Source organism: Abramis brama, assembly GCF_963993115.1.
Source record: "Abramis brama genome assembly, chromosome: 2".
NCBI classification, from domain to species: Eukaryota; Metazoa; Chordata; class Actinopteri; order Cypriniformes; family Leuciscidae; genus Abramis; species Abramis brama.
This window is the reverse complement of record NC_139964.1, coordinates 62661575-62685849: the sequence shown is the minus strand read 5'-3', so window position 1 is coordinate 62685849 and position 24275 is coordinate 62661575. Positions and strand designations below refer to the sequence as shown.

General features: G+C 36.1%; 2 protein-coding genes across 3 annotated transcripts; one reads left to right on the top strand and one right to left on the bottom strand.

The window, feature by feature from the left end:
* Positions 1 to 1881: 1881 nt before the first annotated feature.
* On the bottom strand, positions 1882 to 9759 carry mdh1b (malate dehydrogenase 1B, NAD (soluble)). The gene is made up of 9 exons (XM_084107120.1): positions 9718 to 9759; positions 9099 to 9211; positions 8829 to 8963; positions 5504 to 5646; positions 4548 to 5062; positions 3731 to 3872; positions 3319 to 3494; positions 2784 to 2923; positions 1882 to 2414 (listed from the first exon to the last, which is right to left on the bottom strand). The coding sequence occupies exons 1-9, from the start codon at positions 9737 to 9739 to the stop codon at positions 2388 to 2390; spliced, it is 1413 nt and encodes a 470-aa protein (XP_083963246.1). The 5' UTR covers positions 9740 to 9759; the 3' UTR covers positions 1882 to 2387.
* A 201-nt stretch (positions 9760 to 9960) lies between these two features.
* On the top strand, positions 9961 to 23321 carry fastkd2 (FAST kinase domains 2). Of its 2 annotated transcripts, none has more exons than XM_084097936.1 (12): positions 9961 to 10075; positions 11439 to 12054; positions 14774 to 14877; positions 14959 to 15025; positions 16070 to 16193; positions 16291 to 16430; positions 16545 to 16717; positions 18420 to 18583; positions 18668 to 18892; positions 21835 to 21919; positions 22060 to 22174; positions 22974 to 23321. In XM_084097936.1, exons 2-12 carry the CDS (start codon positions 11476 to 11478, stop codon positions 23100 to 23102), a joined length of 1905 nt encoding a protein of 634 aa, XP_083954062.1. In that variant the 5' UTR covers positions 9961 to 10075; positions 11439 to 11475; the 3' UTR covers positions 23103 to 23321. The 2 variants fall into 2 exon arrangements, with proteins under 2 accessions (XP_083954062.1, XP_083954061.1); XM_084097935.1 differs by having other exon boundaries at positions 14959 to 15067.
* Positions 23322 to 24275: the final 954 nt, after the last annotated feature.

Sequence of the window (24275 nt, the reverse complement as noted above, 5' to 3'; positions counted from 1 at the left end):
CGCCAATATCTCCAAATATCTGATTTTCAACTGCTTTGTGTACTTTAAAAAAAGGGGACCGTTCTCATCGAGCTAAAAAGTTTAGCTGAAACTTCACATACACACTCTGGGGACATCAGAGACTTATTTTACATCTTGTGAAAAGGGCATTATACCACCCCTTTAATATAATAAACGAATGAAATTTGATTTAAATAAATAGATTGCATTAAAATAAGAAATAAATCTATACATACATATTTTATTTTTTTCTTCTGAAGGGTTGGTCATATTATTAAGTCATATATTGCATTTATTTAGGCTTTGTCCTCCGTGTGTAAAAAGACTAATTTAGTTAAACTAAATATTTTCCAAATATAATGTTACACATATTTTTTCTTCACAGTATTAACTCTTTCTCCGCCAGCGTTTTACAAAAAAAAGGTGCTAGCCAGCCCCAGCTTTTAAAAAAAAATCATTTTCACAAAACTTTCACATAGCATCTTTGTAAAAAGGCAGTGCCCTGATCAGATACAAAATGATCAAAACATGGAGTAGATCGAGTCCATCATCAACACCCACAAAGCTTCACAGTCCTATACCTCTTCATGGCTCGACTTTTCATTGGGTAACATTAGGCAGTTTTTATTTATATGCTGTTTAATGTTTGAAGATCACAATAGTTTACATAATATGCAATATAATGCTTCTATCGCTTGTTTCTGCTTTTTCTTCGCCTGTTTTTACCATATAACACTGAAAACATGGATTGCTGGAAAATGCTATCAATGGCAGGGAAGAAGTTCATGGCTGTGTCGGAAAATGTAGTGATTTTGTAAGCATTGTTTGTGCACAAAGGCACCTCACGAAACTGATTTCTGAGAGTTTTAATGATCTACAGCAAAATAGGCCGAGCTTTTGAGCAATTATTTAATTACTACAATTGTAATTTCTCGCTAAATGACATCAGAAGTGGAAAACGTTGGTCAAAAACGTACATTTACACACAAACTGACCACTAACTGCAACTTTCAGACGCCATCTTTATTTTTTAGCTCGCACAGGATTGTGGGATATCAAAGACAGCGAAGGATACATCTATGCTGCGTTCAAAAACCGATCAGATGAAGGTATCTCAGGAGGGGAAGCTAACATTGGATTCAGACGTGCCTTGATGCCTTACCTTGAAATTCGGACACAGTCCATGTCTTTACACTTTAAAATATCCATTTAAATTTTAAGACTGGGGTCCCTCGCACAAGAATTTGGGGTTCATGGTGTCTAAAAGATTGAAAACCCCTGATGTAGAGTACAGGTTTTGATATGTTTTTGCATGAAATATTTGCTGACTGCGCTTAGGGAACAGCGAGAGATAAAGCCAGGCATGAAGAAGGTCATGTGAGGTAAGGCTAGCATGTTGACAGTCCTGCGGTGAGCTGGCAACAGAACCGAACGCAGATGGTTGCACGGCTTATAGTCGGAGGTGACTGTAATCTCGATTATTGGGGGTGAATAATCTCTAAGTATGGAAACATTACAGAGGTCTTTGGTATTAAATGGAAAGTTCAGCCACAAATAAAAAAAAAACTGTCATCATTTACTCACCCTTATGTTGTTCCAAACCTGTACGAGTTTCTTCTTTCTTCTGTTGAACTAAAAAAGAAGATATTTTGAAGAATGTTTGTAACCAGACAGTAGCCATTTACTTCCATAGTATTTCTTTCCTGTTATGGAAGTCAATGGCTGTACCGTCGACTGTCTGGTTACCAACGTCTAGCACCAACAACCATGTGACTGGCTGATTAGATATTTGCGTTACAGAGCAGTTGTACCTAATGAAGTGGCTGGTGAGTGTATTGAGGGGAGAAAAAATGAATGATTTCAGAAAGTTTACATGTTTATTTTATGTGCTTTTAGATTAGTTTAATACATGGATAATAATTGGTTAATTTAAATACTTTTAAGACATCCTGCAGCCCTCTTAGAAGTTTCCTGAAAACTGCTCTAACCCTTTGGAAAATTAAGTTTCAAAGTTAGATTAAGGAAATTATAGCATATATACCAATAAATGGCAACTATGAGTGCATCACCTATTAACATATTACTACTCTGGTATTGATTCACAAATTTGTTTACTATAAAAGAGTGAGAACCTGAAACAAATTGTATAGTCTTCCAACCCACATTTGTTTGGTAAAATTGCATGACACTATTAAAGCCTATCAACAAAAGTCTCTCAAGAATTGAGCTAAACATTTTTATAGGCCAAGTTCATCACATTTAAAGCATTGAGATTGTGTAACCAAAAATAACTTTGAAAAATTATTATTAAAATGATGAAGGGTTCAGGTTACTGAAGGAGTGAGTTATCGAAGTCTGCTTTTGGAGAGCCGTAATTAATCTTTCTTCTATATTCTAGCAGCAACGTCTTTCTCCTAGAGCAAATAAATACATAAAACAACATTGATTAACCATTGCAATCTTATCAAAGCTGAACAAGTGTTTTATCCATGTCTTATCAGAAAGAAGCACATAAAAGCATGCATTTATTTGTTATTTAAAGTGCCACCAAACTTTCACTAATCCTTTGCGGTTTCCAAAACTCTCCAAAAAAGCAGAGAACATTCTCTGGTTGGCTAATAAACTTTACACTCTAAGAAAATTTTACTTTACAGTAGAACCTTAAAGGTTCTTTCAGGCATTTAATACATATAACCTTTTAGGGGTTCCCATCATGGGATAATTTCATTGATTTAGTACTATAGAACCCCATTTAATCTATATATATTACTTCTTGCACTCACCATTTGAAGTTCATCAGCACAAGCATCAAGTTTTACCCTCAGCTCATCTGTAACAGTAACATCTGAGCACACTGTCCAGCAACCATCCCTGAAGCTCACGGGCATGGAAAACACCAAACCTGCTGGAATCCCAAACTGACCTGCAGATTTAGAAAGGTCAGACATTTACAAGGATTAGCCTATAAATGAACTATAGAAGATACACTGTGAAAAATTATATGATCAATAAGTTATGACAACATATGTCAATTTATATTGCTTTAACTCATCAAAATAACTTAAATTTTTTACTTATACAAGGTTCAACTCATTTTTTAAGTCAGTTTAATGTAATTTAAGTTGAAATGACTTAAACATCCAAGTTGATTGTAGTCTACTATAAAATTTAAAGCAGCATATATATATCTATATATATCTATATCTATATATATATAATATATATATTTATATATATATTTATTATTATTATTATTATTATTTTTTATACTGTAAGCCATATTTATTTCATGTTTGAGAATGATTTGAATGGTCTTGCCTGTACTGAGTACACCCATTGAGAAAACTTTCTCTGGAGAAGCATCATTATTCCAGGCCCTTAATATGGTCATTATTCCATTGGTTGATGATATTGCAGTGGCTTTGTTGGTCTTTGACGAAATTGTGGCACGATGTTTATGTACTAAACTCATAAAATCTGTCTCCAGCCATTTCCTTATAAAACAAAACATGAGTATAAGTACATTAATGGCAAATGCATTTAGACAATTTAAGATATGTATGGAATTTCAGGTGTTTATCTGAAGGTGACACTCCAGTTAGGCTACGTCGGATTTTTTGTTTACTTACTGATAAAATGGTACCCTTTTAAAATAATTCATGAATTGATTCATAATGGAATTGCATAAAAGAGCCATATGGCTTGAGTCATGCACCACAATGACCTTTACCAATCATAAATCATTTTCATGACTGGCTGAGAAAAACCATCTGGTCCCCGAACTGCGCCATCATATCTGAGAACCTCCGCCCTCTGCAGGTCAACATGGAAACTGCCACTGATGTTTCCCCATACCACAACATCAGTTATGTCTGTGAATATAAAAAATTATAATAATTGAGCACGCACAGAAAGATTTTATTAATATTATTTTATTATATATTTATTAAAAATAATATATATGGTATTAATTTGTTAAAATTAATAGCATTTATTTTTAAATTATTTTAACAATGCAATTCTTGATTAAAATTAATATATCACATATATATATATTATACAAAAATATATATTAATATAAAAATGAAATATGTGAATATAATAAAAAGGAAATATGAGCACAATAAGACAATAAGACTCCTTTTTTAAATTATTTTAATAATTAAATTATGTATATTATGTATGTATTATTATATATATATATATATATATATATATATATATATATATATGATATTATTATAATTATCTATAATTAATATAAATTATTTTTTAAATTATTTAAACAATATAATTCTTGATTAAAATGAATATATATATATATATATATATATATATATATATATATATATATATATATATTTTAATAAAATCTTTATATTAATATAAAATTGTATGTAATAATACATATCCTTCATGAGCTTGTGAATGTATAAAATGGCGTATTGTTTCTTCAGAATATTTTCTAAAATAATGATTAATCATATCAAAATAGTCAAACTGAACTGAATGCAACTGAATATTAGAACAAAAATGTATTATTTTACCTGCTGTCTTCACCGATAACTTCTGCGCAAGCTGAGTTCTTGCCTCGTATTCTAGTTGCGTCGTCATTGCCACAAAGTTGTGCGGGTCAACGGAGGGGGCGTTCTCAATTAACAGCGAGCACTTCAGGTTAATAAAGGAGTCTCCTGCCACTATCACTCTTACGTCCTTCCGTGCATTCGCCTCGATGAGTTGCCCGTAGCAACAGAAACATTCAGCTACCCGGCTCACCATGTGGTCCTTGTCATCCGGCCCATTGTTACCTTCACATATAGGCTGCAGGTCATCCAGAAAGATGATGAAGTGGGCTTCCTGAAATGCCTGTGTCTGGTCTGAATGGACAGTGACCTCATGGAGCTGAGGTAGCGCGAGGTCTTCTGTTTCCATCTTGAGTCCTTGCATCATTTCCTCAGAGCCGCAGGTGTCCATGAGGTGAAGGCTGAAAAGGGGGAGCCCTGGAAACAGTCCCGGGGTGAACAACTGAGGAATGAGGCTGTAGCAGATGGGGTTCAGAGCGCTGAAAGAGGTTTTCTCAGGTTAAACGTCATGCATCTAAAGACAATAACAACTATTCTTTACTCTTTTAAAGTGCCCTATTATGCTATTTTAAAGGATCCTAATTTTGTTTTGGAGGCCTCCTATTTCAATTCACATGGATTAGTTTTATGATCTCTTTATGAACTTTTTGAAGTGTCAAAGTGGTAGTTGCGTAGCTGTCAATGGAGGGACAGAAATCTCTCAGATTTCATCAAAAAGATCTTCATTTGTGTTCTGAAGATCAATGAAAGTCTTACGGGTTTGGGATGATATGAGGGTAAGTAAATGATGATTTTTGGCTGAACTATCCCTTTAACATTCACAATCAGCTATATTACACACGGCATGAAATGTAATATATATCTGAAAACATATAATAGGGGCACTTTAAAGGCGAAGTGGCCTGATAAAAGACGTCCACCTGCTGATCCAGATGTGCAGAGGTCTGAGAGACTTGAGTCGGTGAACTTCCTCCTTCATACACAGTTCTTTAGTTTGTTGATTCTCTGCTGCAATTTTTAGCATCAGATCAGAGTTCATATCTGAGGTAATGCCATAGTAACCCTGCAGGAGAGGACAAAAGTATTGATATTCACATACAGTATCTAAATGAAACAGGATGTCGCTGATCTTGGATTAGCTTCTGATATAATAATTCAGGGCAGAAAGGATCTTTCTGCAGTCATTTTGGTCACTGTGAGTTAAAATGGAAGGTATTTGTTTAATTTTAAGTTTTATCTTGCAGTAATTTAAGAGCTAAAATTAAATCTGATATCCACTAGAGGACACTCCTCCCTACTCCTTTGCATCATGAACTTAATTTTCCATAAACCATTGCCTGGACTCATTATTATTATTTGATCCCTTCCACCCATGTGTCATTATCTTGCATTTACATTTATGCATTTGACAGACACTTTTATCCAAAGCGACTTATATTGCATTTCAAGGTACACATTTACATTCTTATCAGTTCTTGCTTTCCCTGGGAATTGAACCCAAGACCTTAGCATTTCAAGCGCCAATGCTCTACTGTTTGAGCTACAGGAAAGGCATCTTGTTATGGTTATAGAGATATAGGCATCTTGTTATGGTTATAGAGATATAGGCATCTTGTTATGGTTATAGAGATATAGGCATCTTGTTATGGTTATAGAGATATAGGCATCTTGTTATGGTTATAGAGATATAGGCATCTTGTTATGGTTATAGAGATATAGGCATCCTGTTATGGTTATAGAGATATAGGCATCCTGTTATGGTTATAGAGATATAGGCTATAGAGATATAGGCATCCTGTTATAGTTATAGAGATATAGGCATCTTGTTACGGTTTGCCTATATAAGCCCTGTGTTTTCACTCTCACTTTGTGAAGTCTTGTTTGTGTTACACTGCATTTCTGAGCACTTTCTCTGGGTTCCCGTATTATGGTTCTGATTTACTGCCTGGTTTCCTGGATTTCCCTGTTTGCCTGTGTTGTGACCATTTGTGTGATATATGAATTACAATAGTAGATTACCCCTAATAAAGCTGCGTTTGGATCTTATAACCGCATTACATGACAATCTGACATTTGTTTTGCAAAAAAATCACAGCACAGCAGCTATTACAGTTTTTCTTACAGTTTTTCTCCATTGGTTTGGCTCATTTCTTGAAACAGAAATGACATTCTCAAAACAACATGGACAAACCTCCAAACCACTTGGCAATTGTTCACAACAGAATTGAATTTCTCATTCATTTCATCAATTTCATCAATGATTAAGTACAGGTAGCCTACATTTAGCACAATTTCCAAGTGAATAGATCTTGTTGATCTAAACTGATTGTTGATTCTCAGTCTAATGGTTGTTCGCTCCAAAACATGTCAGCGTCATTTCATTGTACAAGTCATCACATGCACAATAGTCTGTTCAATTGTCAAAATTAGTCAAAAACATAATACCATGAATACCATATGTGTGTATATGTATATATATATATGTGTGTATATGTATGTGTGTATATATATGTGTGTATATATATGTGTGTATATATATATGTGTGTATATATATGTGTGTGTGTATATATATGTGTGTGTGTATATATATGTGTGTATATATATGTGTGTATATATATATATATATATACAGTATATATATATATATATATATATATATATATATATTATACCATATAATATTATTGGCCACGGGCAATGGTGGATGTCCCAGGCCAGCAAGGGGGCAATATAACTATGTGTGCTGCCATATCTGAGAATGGTGTGGCCACTCACATCCCCAGTCTTGGCCCATACAATACACAGAAGCTCCTCATCTTCTTGGACCACTTTCATTTTTATTTGATCCCTGAAAATGAGAGAGGCCTCATTGAGGTGCCCAGGAGAGGGAGGGTGAGGACAGCGACCAGTGAAGAACTGTTAGTTGTGAAACTCCAGCTTTATTTACAGCACTGTAGGCTGCATATAATTTTCATTGTTTTTTGTTTGTGTGTTTATATTACAGTATATTATGCTGTATACATTTTCTTTTTACTCTGATGTATGGAAGTTACTTTATGTGTGTGAATGATAATGGTTACAATTTCCTTGGCAGTATGAGTGCAATGTGTGATGTCAAACCGTGGAGGCTACTCTTACCCTAAAATCCTATTTCTTTTTTTCAGTTTTATACACAATTGTATTCTGTTAGCTAGACAGAAAACAGTACAGTAACCACTGTCAGTGAAGGACTGGGCTAAGACTGAAAGGTGGACACGAGGGATATTTCAATGGTCCTCTGCCATAGTGACAAAACATCTAAACATTTTGCCTTGCAGTGCTTACACAATGCCAAAGGGACGAAGCATTTTGGGGGCACTGACTGTTTAGATGAGAAGGAAATGTAGTTTTGACACATGAGTGAACTGTTTTGGGAGAGGTATGAGCTTTTGCAGGTGAACCATGGTGTTGTGCCGAACCATCCACGTTATTTTGGCAAAAGCACCAAGAGTGTTGAGAACGTCCAGTCTGTTTCAAGAAATGAGCCAAAGCAATTGAGAAGGATCTTTGCCATTTTCGTGGCACTGACTCTTTATATGGGAAACAAATTTAGTTTTGAAGCATGAGTGAACAGTTTTGGGAGAGATATGAGCTTTTGCAAGTGAGCTATAGTGTTGTGCTGAACTGTAAGACTGTTCTGCCAAATGATCTTAGAGTTTTGAGAATGTAATTTCTGTTTCAAGAAATGAGCCAAACCAAACTGTAATTGCTTTGGATCGGTTCTCAAATGTGATTTAATTAATAAGTTCAGATCTCTGAACAATACGTTTCTTGTTCACTCATTATTTGCGTGTGATATACTTGTGTGCAAAAGAGTAAATACTGCTTGCAGAGATGAGTTGATTCTCAGTGAAATTGTCATGCTCTTGACTTCTAAATATTCTTTCATTGTGTGAGCCATCATCATCACATGCAAAACGATTCATTCAATTACAAAATCTGACTGCCATGTTGAAGAAACATCTAAATGTTTGACCAGTGCTGCCTATGTGATGACAAAACAAATAAAAAAATAAAATTGTGGCATTGGCCACTTTGCTTACACAATGACTGAGTTTTTAAGCATGAATTAAATGTGTTTGGTGAGTGACTACATTTTGCAAGCGTTTTCAAAAAATGAGCCAAAGCAACTCAGAAAAAACAATTTATGTGGACTGTATCCTATTTTGCTTGATTCCTCTATTTTATTTTGGTGTCATGCAAACCTGAGCATGCTCAAGGAAATCGTTGAAGCCTCCGAGGAGCATTCCTTTCCCCCCGCGATCGATCAGCTCCCTCCAAACTAAAGGACAGCTTGAATGTGTCCATCCATTAGATGCACAGGTGTCCTCCAGCCATGTCTACAAAGAAAGATGGTTCAATATGAATAAAATACATAAATGAGTCAAGGACATCTTTAGTTCAACTTAAATATTGTGAACGGTGTGAAAATGATTAAAGAGCTCTTGAAGCTCCACATGAACTCAGAGGTTTACCTCCCAGTCACTGGGATGCACACAGATCTTGTGAATGTGAAAATCTGGCAGGTTTCTTTGCAGCACATCAGCAAGAAGCTCAGCTTTTGCATAATAAGGACAATCAGCTTTTCCTGTACAGATGAATAGATAATACTATATATACTGTATATGCTGACTGTGACATGATTTACTATAATCATACTGAAGAAGAAACTACAGTTACAGCTATAATGTGGCATAACATTTAGGGCAGGCAGATAAGTTATACAGACAGACAGACATACAGACAGATAGACAGACAGACAGACAGACAGATAGACAGATAGACAGATAGATAGATAGATAGATAGATAGATAGATAGATAGATAGATAGATAGATAGATAGACAGACAGATAACGTTAGATAGATAGATAGACAGACAGATAACGTTAGATAGATAGATAGATAGATAGATAGATAGATAGATAGATAGATAGATAGATAGATAGATAGATAGATAGATAGATAGATAGATAGATAGATAGATAGATAGATAGATAGATAGATAGATAGATAGAAGAACACTGACTAATGTTTGCTTTCATTAAAGTACTAATCTCTGTAATTTTGTTTAATTAGCCATAAAACTGACCAACCTGCAAGAACAAATTTTGCCATAGTCCATTCACATGCGCGTCCGGCCGTTGCTAGGTAACAGTGTGTGTTCCGCATAAAATGTTCTTGGGGAGGAAACATTTTGGATTTCGCTTTCTTTTTTCAAATGTATTTTTTAATGATTTTTAAATAATATTTTATGCATACTATGGATTAAACAAGTTTTATATGTGTTTATTTCACTATTTGGTCGGGGTTTTAAAAATAACATTGTGAAAACCACGCGATACTACAAGCGGAACTATCGTGCGTCAGCAATCGTGCGCGCTCCCTGTTTCTGTTATGGCTGCGCTCACAGTGAGAGCAGTACACATGTGTGAAGACAACAGCAACCGAAGGGTAATATCCTTATATTATGAGTATTACAGATCAAGGGCGCATTAAAATATGTGACTGTGTCATAATTAACTGCAAACATGTAAATAGTATACTTAAATTTAGTATACAATAGTGAGGCATTTCTTCAAGGTTTCTGTACAAGGACATGCAATATAAGCACAAAGCTGCTGTCCTCTAAGTGTATTTGTTTATTTTACTTGGTTTTTCCATTTCCATTTTTCACTTTATTATATTTATGTGTTTAGGTAAATTCAACATTTGGCTATCTATTTGTTCGTGTTGAAATGTATTGTGGATAATCAGACAGATACGTACATACAAATATAAATTTATTTCTGGGTTATTCTGATTCTAGTAATATTTCAAGATCTTTAAATAGTGTGTCTTCAAAACGGTTAAAACTTGCGTTCAAAATCTAACAATTCAAAACTGATTAAAACAGCAATTTGCAACATTTATACAGTACTGTATTAAAAAACATATTAGGTTTTAGTCTTTGTGTGTCATTACCATCTATACCACAGGAGAAAACTTAGGAATATTTTTTGTACTGTAATGTAAACATGGATCATGTAACACATACTGCAGTGAATTACAATTAGTAGAGATAGTGTCATTCTTGTCTTGTAAAGAAATGTACAATAGAAAACATTGTAAAATGCACCTGTTGTCAGTGTGTTTTAGCTCATTGTTTAACAAAACGTGCTAGTGTTGATAGAATTAGCTGATTTGAGACACATATGAAGTGTTTTGGTAGTTTTAGTGCATTTTGAATGTGAAATTAACTACTGTGCCAAACTGAAAGTTGGTAAAGAGAACTGTGTGATTGAAGAGTTTTAAAAAAGTGACCTACAGTCACACCTAAATTTATTCAGACACCTTCAACATTTCTCACATTATCACACTATAGTTTAGAAAATGGTAATAAAATATGACAAGAACTCAAGAGTTATCAAATCAGTTGATATTTCACTGGTTTTGTCCATCCTTCTGTCAGACTGTCTCACACATGAACTAGGTTGAATAGCCGTCAGCTGTTAAATTTAAGTACACAATTAGATAATACCAATTTAGGTCAACCAATTACTAAGCGATGCTTAATTTTGTTCAGTCTGTGGTGTAAAAAGGTTGAATTAGCAATTAAAGAAAAAACACTTGGTCAGGCCTAATTTTTGGTCCCAAATTTTTATACATTTTACTGGTAGTCCACTGTATAAAGAATTTTTGGGTATAAAATGTCACAGTTTACTTTATTTTGCTATCCTCACTTACACAAATGACCTATAGTGTCCTGCACCCACTAGTAAAAAAAAATGTAGTAAGTACCGAGGTTTCTGTTTGACCTTTTCGTTTATTGAAACAGGTTACATCATGTCTGAAGCTTTGGAGAATCACCCACGATGAGCATGCATAAATCAGGTTTGGACATGCTCAGATGTGCTCTGAGATCCACGTCGCTGGACTTTAGATGGACACAGATGTCTTTATGTTATAAAAGGAGAAGCTTTGCTATATCATCTCAGCTGGGAAGAAAACACATACAAGGACGCACATTAAGACAAGTCCGGTATTATAGTCATGATGCTCTTAATGTTCCGATTAAGCAAACTGCAGCTTCTGCAGAGACCAGCGAACCCCTGGATAAAGCAGAAAGGACTCCTTTCTACAGCCATTTGCAGAACTGTTTTAGCCCCACTGATGTGCTGGACACGGTGAAGCAGTTCCCAGCGTCGCAGCATGTCCTCAGCAGCATCTTCACACGCATCTGGGTGAGCACAAAGAAAATGACGGATGAGCAGCGGAGCTGTGAGCTGCGGCTGATGTACGAACACCCGGGGTTTGAGGAGGTCTGTGAACGGGCTGTGACCGAAGCCTGGCGCATGAAGAGCGAAGATCTGGCCTACAGTCTGCTGGCCATCGTCAACCTGGGAGTTTCACAAAACACGCGTGTTGTGCAGACGCTGCTGCGTGTTATACAGGTGAGGCGAGGCCTGTGAATGCAATCACATTGGAGGTTTTGTCCTCTAGGCTGAAAATGTGAATATTCATTAAAGGTGCGTTATGCAATTTCTGAGAAATGCTGTTGAAAGTGGATTGGACAGAGTACCACAACACACTTGTAGCAGCAGTAGGGGGCGTGTCCACTCATGATGGGGAGGAGAGAGAGTGAGCAAGAGGGAGATTTGAAAAAAGACTGTAGACAGAGAGCTGGCTGAGAGACATTATAAAAGAGAGAAGCTCAGAGGAATATCAAAGGGTGGAAAAAGAAGGGTTATGATCAGGCAAGAGCTAGGCCTGTCGCGATAGTCAATAAATCAATTAATCGCACGATAAAAAATAAATAATAAAAAAGATAATTTTTCCGGCCGCGATAATTCCATTTGCATGCTTGTTTGTTTTCCTCGTCTCTCTCTCTCTCTCTCTACCAAAGAGACTGGATGACCACTCTCGGTTCCTTCGCGTATATGAGGAGTGAACTCTCTTCTCTTGTCAGTTGCATGGTCTTTGTGTGGGGAGGTGGCGCGCGGCGCTTGTCAGTCACATGGTCTTTGTGTGGGGAGGTGGCGCGCGGCGCTTGTCAGTCACATGGTCTTTGTATGGGAAAGCGCCGGCGGGACTGCTTGCGCGACTGCCGGGAGAGAGAGAAGACGCTAGTTGTGAGTTGGAGGGAAAAAAAAGAAAAAGATGGAATTGGTTTCAAAGCCAAACGCGACAGCGAGCCCGATCTCATGAAAATGCGTATCTATACCACGTCACGAATGTTATTTCTCGTGCCATTTATATGCCAAAAATAGTTTTTGCGTGCATATATACGCACTTTATGGCGTGTAATACGCACGCACTCCTCACCCCTAATCCTAACCAAGTATTTTCAGTGCGTAGCATATACACGCAATAAAGCGTGTCTCCGTCTTCCCGACAGTAAATTACACAATCACTCAGGCGTTTAGTCGACAAAGTAACAGGACAGTGCAAAATGGTGTGATATGGCCTGTTGAGGCTTTTTTTATTTGTTTACAAAGGTCCTAACTGGCAGTTTTGCCTGTTATGGAATGTATCACTATTTATGTCTGAGCCTAATGTTTAATATTTTTTGAAGTGCAATTTTGTTTACATCCATTTATTGTTTTTGGTATTTATTCAAGTGAATTTTTTTTCAGACACTGAGAGTCCATTGCTTTTATTGTTTTTGGTTGTTTTGTTCATTTTTTGTGGATATTTAAAATGTTTTCCGTTTTCAATGTTTAATATTCTTTAGAAATAAAAGTTTATAGATCTTTGAAAAGGTGTACCTGCATTATTATGCCATTATCATTATATTAGATGAAAATGGTCTCAGAACGACAATATTATCGTTTATCGCAATAATTTCTTGGACAATTTATCGTCCAGCAAAATTTATTATCGTGACAGGCCTAGCAAGAGCTTTAGGACCCGCGGTAATATTAGAAAGGCTTTCCAGCGCTGGAGAGACTTTGTTTCTCGTCCATACGTGAGTAACATTAGTTTTGCTATGCTTCACAGAACCAAGATCTGCTGTTGTTGTAATATGAGCTAGAGTAACAGCACAGTTTCATTGTGGTCTGGAGCTGTTGAACGAACAATTGCTTGTACTGTATATACTCTTGTGTACTGTATGCTCATTTTTCGTTCTTCCTTCTCGTTCGTTATCTTCGCTTTATACCATGGTCTGGGTGAATACTCGATTCTGATTGGCTGCAGGGTGTCCATTAAAAAGTGATAGAGGACACCTAGTAAAGGAGTTCTGGTGAAATTGACTGTTTACCGTTCGAAATTAATAAATAAATGCGCTGGCTACATCAGCTGTGAGTAACCATAGCAACAGGCAGTAAACTGAAGGGTTCTACGAGCTGAGCGGACTATAAATATCTCCGGTTGCTAAATAAACCGTCAGGCGTAACCAGGGAAACCAAGTTATTGTTTGTAAAAACTTTAGATTTCGATTGTAGAACTAATTAAAATATAAACTAATGTTTTAAAAATGTGTTATTTCGTTAGCCTCATAGCATAATTGCCTAAGAAATAATTAATTAAAAAATGACTTAGGCAGTTATGCTATGAGGCTAACGATTTGGCAAGTGACCATGGTATAAGCCTGCTGGCTGCGTGTCGGACGGTTCACGCCTCGCCGTCGTCCATTAATGCCTGACAATGGACACCTCGTCGGGCATTAACCCTTACTTATTTTTCGCAAAGCATTATTTTGATTCTCTTCAGCTATGATAAAGGATAAAAGCATCTGCTAAATGCATAAATGTAAAAAGACATCCATTCTTGCATTGCGTTTTGTGCATTTTGGCAGCGGAGCAATGTGTGTTTGTTTAGGTTGATTGCACATATATATCAACAGTGTTTCTCAGAAATCACGTACTGCACCTTTAAATCACAATCATGAATGTTGTAATAGTTGCACAATATTTAAATTCAGATTTGATTTTAGAAATGGATTTTCTGTGGATAGTATATTTAATGTTTTTAATAGAAGTCTCTTCAGCAAGGTGCCATTTATTTGATCAAAAATACAGTAAAAACAGTAGTGTTGTGAAATATTATAATTAAAAACAATAGTTTTCTGGTTGAATTAATATAATTTATTCCTGTGATGCAAAGCTGATTTTTTAGCTTTATTACTCCAGTCTTCAGTGTCACATGATCCTTGTGTTATGCTGATTCCAGGAACGGCTGAATCAGTTTGATATAAGGGCTCTTTCGGTGTTGGCTTGCTGTATACAGGAGATGGAGGACTGTAGGAATGTTCAGGCCCTAAAAGAGGCTTTAAGGTGTGAAGATTGATACAGCCCTAATATGACCTTATAATGTGTGTGTGTGTGTTTTCATCACTTTGTGTTCTGGTTCTGAAGGTTGTTGCTGAAGGATCGTATTCCTGAGATCCAGAGCGTGGTTGTCCTGCAGAGCATGATGCGTGCGGTGGGCAAAAACTCTCCAATACATCTGAAGAAACAGCTGGCGGTTAGATTTATGATTTATTCTCATCAAATGAATATCACCTAAAATGTATTGTTTACTGACACTCGCACAGAAATTGGATTTCTCAATCAATTGATTTCTGTGGATGAATCTAATAAAAATGTTTAAACAAACAAACAAAGAAGAAATTATATTTTGAATGAAAATAAAGCTTTTTCTGATAATAATCTTATATATTTTTTTGTATTTTTGTGTTATTATAGTTATATTAATATTCTGAAGGAGTGTTTTTAAAATTTTTAGTTTTCATGTTAATTTTTTTGTTTAATTTTTAGTAATTTCGTTATGTGCCTTCGTCATATTCGTTTTTTTTTTTAATATTGCCATTTAGGTTTAATTTATTTTTGTTTTAGTTAGATTTATGTTTTTATAGTTAATGATATTAGTGCTTCAACTTAAAACTTATTTCAGTTTATTGTCAAGGCAACATTTCTAATTTTCATTTAGTTTAAGTTTTTCAACTAATATTTATATTTATTTTATTTCAGCTGTATTTCAATTAACAGAGCTGTTTTTATAAGTTTTAGTTTTAGTCAACAATAATAACAACCCTTAGTATTAAATTCTCATTCCTGTAATAGTGATTGGGGTTTTTTTACAACCATGAAATGTAAATACTTTACAGTTTGGGGAAAAATGTTTTCTCAATGTATTAATTATAATTCATATTTTTGTAAATGATTTAGTTATTTTTCACATTACAGGAAAGAGAATGAGATTTTTTTGCATTATGATAGTAATAATTTGTGAAGGAATTTATGCTTAATTATCTTGAAAATGATATCACAAAACATATTGCTTCATAGATTTAAAAAATTTTCAATGCAAAATATAATTGAGTATTTATTTTCTTATGATTCTGGGATAAAATAATCCTAACATGACGCAGCTGTCTAACAAGAAATGATTATTTCTTGAAATAGAAATGAAATACTGTTTTGTCATGATCAGTTTCTAGCTCGATTCCTCTTTATCCCCCCTCAGACAAAGACTCTGTCGTTGGCAGATGAGTTTAGTCCACCCAACACCCAGTACATGTTCTCCAGCCTGGCTTCCATGGGCCTGAACTTCAAACCTCTGCTGGATGTCTGCAGCAAGAACATAGCTGGTGAGAATGACCATGATCCCCATGAACTACAGTAAACGGCTAGAATGAGTGAATCAAGACCAGCCGCTGTCACTTGACCTTTCATTGTTTCCTACAGAAAATGTGCATGAATTTCCCATCGGTAAGCTTTTGTCTGTCCTGAAGTCCTGCCATGAGCTTCGCTACAGAAACTACACCCTCTTCAGCTCCGTCTCCGAGTACATGGCCAACACGTTTGATATGTGGTCCAACAAACAGGTGCGATATCTGCTGATCCAAGTGAAACTGCACTGCACATTTAAAGAGGAATGCACAATATTTCTTATTGAGCATTGTTTCAAAAACATGATTTTTTCTTTTCATGTTTTCCAGGTTATTCTCATTCTAGTATCATTTGAGGATCTCTTGTTCAGACCTGTGGTCCTGTTGGATGTATTTGCAGAGAGAATCATCAAGAGCCCTGACAGTCTGACCCTGAAAGACCTTCTTAGTGTTTTAAAAGTCTTTTCACTCCTCAATCATGACCTGAAAGAGAAAAAAACAGAGTAAGCCATTGTTTTAATTCTTATTCACTTTACACTGTCAAGTTTGGGGTCGGTAAGATTTTTTATTTTCAGATGTTTTTGAGGCTGAATTTATTTGTTCAGAAATGCAGTAAAACAGTAATATTGTGAAATGTTAATGAAATTTAAAATAACTTTTCTATTTGAAATAAATGTAATTTATTCCTTTGATGGCAAAGCTGAATTTTCAGCATCATTACTCCAGTCTTCGGTGTCACATGATTCTTCAGAAATCATTCGAATATGCTGATAAAGGTTATGTCCTTTTTCAAAGTCTTGATTTTGTTTTTCAGGGTCCACTAGAATAGGTTTTCATATTAGTTTTTTTTTTAAAACACATAATTTTTCTCATATTTGACATTGTTGCAGCACAGTCGGTCAGTAGCGCTCTGTTCAGCTCCTGTCTCTATGAAGCCCCTCCTTCCGAAAAGTGCACTGTACTCTGATTGGTCAGCTGGATCTGTGTGTTATGATTGAACAACCACTTCGAGCGTGTTTGGGAAATGTTATGGTTACCCTTACCATAACCGCGAGTTTCAACACACTACTAACTTATTTTGCGTATGCCATGGGCGGGAATTGTTTAAATGAGGAATATTGTGATGTGTTCGTTCCCGAAGAACTCAAGACTATAGTCGAGGCGTTTCAGGGAGTTCAGAAACTGCGCACTGATATAGAGAATAAGACTAGTTTAGACTAGTCGACTAATCTTGTTGCATTGGAAGTGTCCATCCCCCCCTCCAACTACCTCTTGGTTAAAGGATCTGATGTCATTCCTTTCACTTGAAAAATTTAAATATTCGATTCGGGGCTCAACTGATAAATTTTATAAAACATGGAACCCTATTTTAAATCTTTACGACTCTGTATCCTCACTAGATTTTTTTCCTTCTCTCTCCTCGTTAACGGGCGTATGTGTACGTATATGTTTTTATGTATATATGTGTATGCATATTTTCATTCTATTCTCAATTAAGGTTTTTTCATACAATTTCTAACATACAATCAGGTTTTTTTAATATTTTTATTTTATTTTATTTTATTTTGTTAAGTATAATGGCTTGTAGAGACTTTTGGGGTGGTGGTTACTCTGTTGTTGCTGTGGTTCTTTTCCTCATTTAGTTATATGTTGGAAAGGAATGTGTAAAAGATAAAAGTGCAGACAATGTTTTCTCTTTTATGCTTGTCTCTTTAATGATTTAATGTACGCTCTCTTTTTTAATTTTTTGTCTGTATAATAAAAATTGTTATAAAAAAAAAAAAGACTAGTCGACTAGTCGGTTGCAAAAATTAAATTAGATATTGTGCATATCCCTAAAAAGGACCACTTTAATATTTTTAACTTAATATTTTTGTGGAAACCACTATACTTTTTTTTCAGGATTTTTTGATGAATGGAAACTTTACTTTATTTGAAATAGAAATCTTTATTAACAACATTATAAATGTCCCTACTGTCCCTTTTGATGAATTGAGTACATACAAAATATTAATTTCTTTAAAAAAAAAGAGAATCTTACTGACCTAAACCTTTTGAACGGTAATGTATATTCAGTAAAATTATTTTCCAGTTAAAATAAATATTCTTATATTCAACAATATAAGTCCTCCAAAAACCCAAAGTTTTCGCAGAACAGGCATGTCTCTGACTTCAGCAAACTTACACTTGCTGCTTTTTAATTAGGTTTCTGGCCAGTGTAACGAAGGTCTTAGAGTCCTACCTTCCAAAGATGTCCTCCACCGACCTACTGAAAGCCATTCACTCTCTGGCATTGCTGGAGCACGTCCCTCAAACCCTACTGGATAAACTACTACAGCGGGAAACCCTGGACCAAATACTACAGAAAGGTTAATATCTCTTACTATACTTCCTCTCTCTCCTCATCTGAAGTGCCTCTCAGTTCAGCTGTCATCTGTTATGTGTCCTCACAGGCAACCAGTCGAATAAGGTTCAGAGGTGGCTGCACATGTTGGCTCTGTGTATGCGGCTGGATCAACCTCAGCTGCCACACTCCCTGAGGTCTATCCCAGACTTCCACTTCACAGTTCCTGCTCATAAAGTCCCAGTCAACCAGGAAATGCTCAGTGCAATCAGGAGCATTGTGGGAAATGACGCGGTTCAGGACAGTGTGCTGGAGCAGAGCATCTACTTCATTGGTGAGATGAATCTCGTGTTTCTGTGCAGTTTTCCATTAATTTCAAGTTTGAGCTTAGTGTTATTTACAGTGGCAGATGTAACAAGTTGGATTCAAACTCGCATTTACCACATGAGCACCAGAAGCTCAATGTGTCGAAGCAGATGCGCTAATTGCTAGGCCACAGCTCAGAATTTAAAGAAAAAATGTTCAAAAGTTTTTGAACAGGTATAATTTTCTCCTTCTCATAAAAGACTTTTGTAATAGGCTCTATGCACGATCGTTAATCACACTCGCTGTTTACAAGAACTTCCAGCGGTTAACGTGAATGATGTTAAAGGGTTAGTTCACCCAAAAATTAAAATTCTGTCAGTAATTACTCACCCTCATGTTGTTCCAACCGCGTAAGACCTTCGTTCATCTTCGGAACACAAATTAAGATATTTTTGATGAAATCTGAGAGCTGATCACTTCTCCATAGGCTGCTAGGTGACCGAAACTTGCTGGCCCAGAAAAGTTATTAAAGAGATCGTTAATATAGTCCAAGTGACTACAGTGGCTTAATCTTAAGTATATCAAGCGACGAGAATACTTTTTGTGCGCAAAAACAAACAAAAATAACGACTTTATTCCACTATTCATTTCCTTCTCTCTGGGCCTCGTAGTGTTTTTGCGCAGAGCGTCTGTGTTACACGTCATCACGCATCACACACATGACCAGCGTCGGCCAATAGTGAGCCTACGTGGTGACGTGCAACACAGACGCGCAGCGCAAAAACACTACGTGAACCAACTAGAGGCCCAGAGAGAAGGAAATGAATAGTGGAATAAAGTCGTTATTTTTGTTTGTTTTTGCGCACAAAAAGTATTTTCGTCGCTTGATATACTTAAGATTGAGCCACTGTAGTCACTTGGACTATATTAACGATCTCTTTAATAACTTTTCTGGGCCAGCAAGTTTCGGTCACCTAGCAGCCTATGGAGAAGTGATCAGCTCTCAGATTTCATCAAAAATATCTTAATTTGTGTTCCGAAGATGAACGAAGGTCTTACGCGGTTGGAACAACATGAGGGTGAGTAATTACTGACAGAATTTTAATTTTTGGGTGAACTAACCCTTTAACAATATTGTGAGGCAGTTAGCTGTCAAACCTAAGAGTAAGAAAGAGAAAGGCTTTAAATTGTATATTTCGAGCTACATCGACAACTTTGAGGGTGAGTATTCTCTCATATCATGCGAAATCCGACTAGCCAATCGGTTTCTAAAATCGTTGTCTCCGTTTCTGAGAAAATGAATTTTATGAAAGTTTTGCCGCTAGTACACTTCGCTGTAGAACGCACTATGCCGGAAGTAAAGACGTTGGCTGAGATTCTGCCGGAAATACGTCAGCAGCGTTCGTGCATAGAGCGTATTAAATTAATTAATATAATATAATTTAATATAATTTATAAAACTGTATGTATATAGCTCCTTCCAATAAATTTCAATAAAAGTGCTTGTGTTGTGACAAGCGTAAACAAGTGATTGACAAAAAATAAATTTCAGGAAAACATGTCCGATAAATTATATTTTGCATAATAAAAATACAACTTTCAGAACCATTAAGATATCCAGTATAATGAAAAGTGCTTTACAAGCGTATGACACACTATGCAAGCAATGAACATTTTAAAAATCGTTTATTATAAAATAGTAAATGTTTGAATAGAATAAAATAAGACTGATCAACAATGAAATGTCCATAAAGCAAAGTAGAATAGAAATAAAGCATAATGATAATAATAATACATAAAATAAACTAATAGTAAATTAGAAAAAAAAAAAGACATATACATAAAAGCCAGACTAATAAGTGTCTTTTTAATGTGCACATTATATTAATTATGACCGCCGCTAGCATAGCTAGCGAAAGCGGTCATATAGGGATTGTAAATTTTTCGTCAACGATACCAGGGACACCGAAACACCGGGGAACATGAAATTTGGTGGGCATGTAGCCCCACTAGACTTGTACGGAAAAATTTCGTTTGGTCCCCGGGGGCCACTCCCCCCCCGCGCTGGGCCCCCCCAAACCCAAAAAATTCAGTTTTTCCTAAATAACTACCTGAACCGTGGCACAGAGGATGAAGACATTTTTATGGTATGTTGGTCTTAAGGGCCCACATCAACCTAGCCCATAATCACTCATTTGTGATTTGCGCCCCTTCCCATAAAAAATGAAAATGCAATATTATTCTGCTTTAATCGCCCCTATCTTCAGTTGAGATGTTCAGAACTGCACCATATTTCATGTGTATGATTAACTTGACATCCTCTGGGGGTATGCGAAGTTTCGTAGAATTTCATCCATGGGGGGGTATAAAATAAATTCATTTATGTGCACATTTAGTGACTGTACACTCATCGGCCTGTAGATGGTGGTGTTGAGCGAAGGGTTGCTGGTTTAGGATGATACTGTCACACACACACATGCAGGAATACAAACAAACGCAAGCATGCACACACACTGACATCCACACGCACAGACACACACCCATACACACACACATACAAATCCACATGCACAGACACACACACACAAACACACACGTGCACACACATGTACGCACGCATACATACACGCAGACACACACACACACAGACACAGACACACACATACACAAACACACACACACAGACAGACATGCACATACTACTACTTTTTTTAGGTATATACATAAACACGCAATACAGCCAAATTGCTCCACGTCATTTATTTTTGTGGAAAGCCAGTGCAGGCCTGAGCGGCGAATCTAGTTACATATTCATTTACTTTATGATTTTATTATATATAAGATCATATAGATTAATTTGCACAATCAATCAAATCCCGCTGAATCATTTTACTCATAAAAGTTTCACATTATGGATGTTGTGAATGGCATTTTATGATGGATTTAACATTGTTTGCATCTTTGCTCTAGACTGTGTGATTACTCTGCCTCGTCCAAAAGAAGAAACCTGTGACCTCCATGCAGAGGATTCTGGGTCACCCGAATGTGCCCAAAGGTAGCAAAACACAAGACAGCTGTGATGTTTATATGAAGAAACACATGATAATCTCACATACCTAGATGTTTCCCCCCCAACTCTGGATTGTTGGAAGGTTGTTTTAGAGACAAAAAGCTCTTCTCTGTCCTACATTTCAGGATTGCGGTGGTCTGCGCTCCACCTACGTCATTTTGCTTCGGCACAACACATCCTCGAGCCAGCTTGGTTATCAAACTTCGGCATCTCGAAAAACTTGGTTATAAACCTGTTTTGGTAAGTGTGTTAAACTCTGATACACACTAAATAATCCCACCAAAACCTGACACTCAATATTTTTGGTACACGCGAGACATGTTTTTTTAGTCGTGTATCATAGTAATATTATGGTGTTTGTTGGGAACTTTTAATCCTTCATCGATGCAAAAACCAGGAGACTTGAGATGGATCTTACACACAGAAGAGATTTATTCTTCAGAGTCTGTAGTTCATCATCATCAAGTCTAACTCATAATACAGTATTCATTGTAATTATACTTTTCAAAGAGGGGAGGGATTACATAGAGGTGGAGACTCTGAATAAAGCATGTAAATGAGTATACAGGTTAAGGAACCCAGTCTCAATCCAATCAGCATAACCATTCAAACGCATATGTGCTAATCCAATCAGCCTAACGATTCAACGTCTGGACTGTGGCTCTGGCTCCAAGAGCCGTTAAAGACAATAGGTTAGCGTCTCCGTGATCTGACTCATTTAACTTACAAAGGAAAAACAGGTCTGGCAGGAATATATCGCTGTAAACTCAATAATCACTTTCTCAGTTTATATACTATTGTAGTGGTGGAACCCTAAATTAAACATTTAATAAATTTGTAATACAACATGTTCTTTGAAAATACATTGGAGCAGGATGTAAAATACCATATGAATATGGTAAACATCACAGTATGACATAGTACTTTTTTGTTAGGGTAACCTGCTTCTGAACAACTGGAGAGATGTAACCAAAAGATCAATATCTGGTTCTCGATTTTGCATCTCCAATAATATTCCTCATATTATCATCTTTTTTAGGTTCCTGTAATTGAGCTCAACTCTAAAACTGAGGAAGAGAAGATTCAGATGCTACAGAAGCTCATTTTCCCAGCACAGGAATCCTCTGGAACGCAGGAAATACTGAACAACATCCCAAAAGCAGAGTGAATTTCATAACAGTTCCTGAGGGAGCAGTTCTGTGGTATTTAATTTGCCTTCATGTATGAATCTTACTCAAAGATGGATTCATGATACATATTTATTGATGTGTAATATCAATATTGTACAGTTATGTATTCCTCCGACACCAAGTGAAAAACATAATGAAAGAATGAATAAATATGCAGTGACATTTTTTGATAATAAATAAGACTGATTGACTCAGTGTTTCTTTACAATGTGGTTTTTTTGATTTCAGAAAAATAAGATTGGGATTGTTCTGCCTTTTAACACAAACTCTCCTGACTCATGACTCCATGAAGTAAAATATTTAGATTTAGACATTTTATTTGAAATGTAACGAACATTTTTCACACTCCTCTACGGAATATTCTTTAAAATCTCATCTGCAAATCACCTAAACCGTCATGGACACTCACGTGGCCTGTTGTGGGTGAGTTGTCTTTTTCAAATTTCAAAAATATGTGTATTTCTGGGGTACATCTGACACGCTAACACATTAATTTGGGTATTTTCTCTGGGGTTTTTAAACAACTCCAAATAATTAGTGTTCAAGCTGATGGTCCTGCTGGATTTACCTTGAAAAAAAACAAGTTTTGTACAATATACAAGGCACTCAAACTTTTGTGATGTATATACTGGGTGAACACTCGTTCAACTACTAGCATCTTTCATAACATTATCCAGTATCAAAAAATGTGTCTTGTTGGTGGGGAACAAACGCTCGTCATTCAGGGTCTGAGGGATACCTTCAATACATTTAATATCATACAGTTTCAACAATTCATCATACAAAGGTTGACATTCAATCATAAATGTACACAATGTTTTCAATATTTTTTAGAAATCACACTTTTAGCATTTTTACAAAAAAAAAAAAAACCTGAGCTAGAAGGACCACTTAACACACATGAAAATGGTAATCTGAAATCAAAACCATCTTGAGTCTCGCACCCCTCGATGACCAAAAACGTTGTCAGCCATATGGTAGTGTGGTTCAGTCAGGTAGCAAAAACGATTAAACCTACAGTCTCCGCCTAACAGTCTGGAAAACACCTCTATTTCAGAAAGTGTGTCATGTAAAAACATGGTGTAGGCTGCTAAATCTGTAGAAGATGTCTCCCGCAGATTTATAAGCCTGTGTGGATTTCCAGACCATTG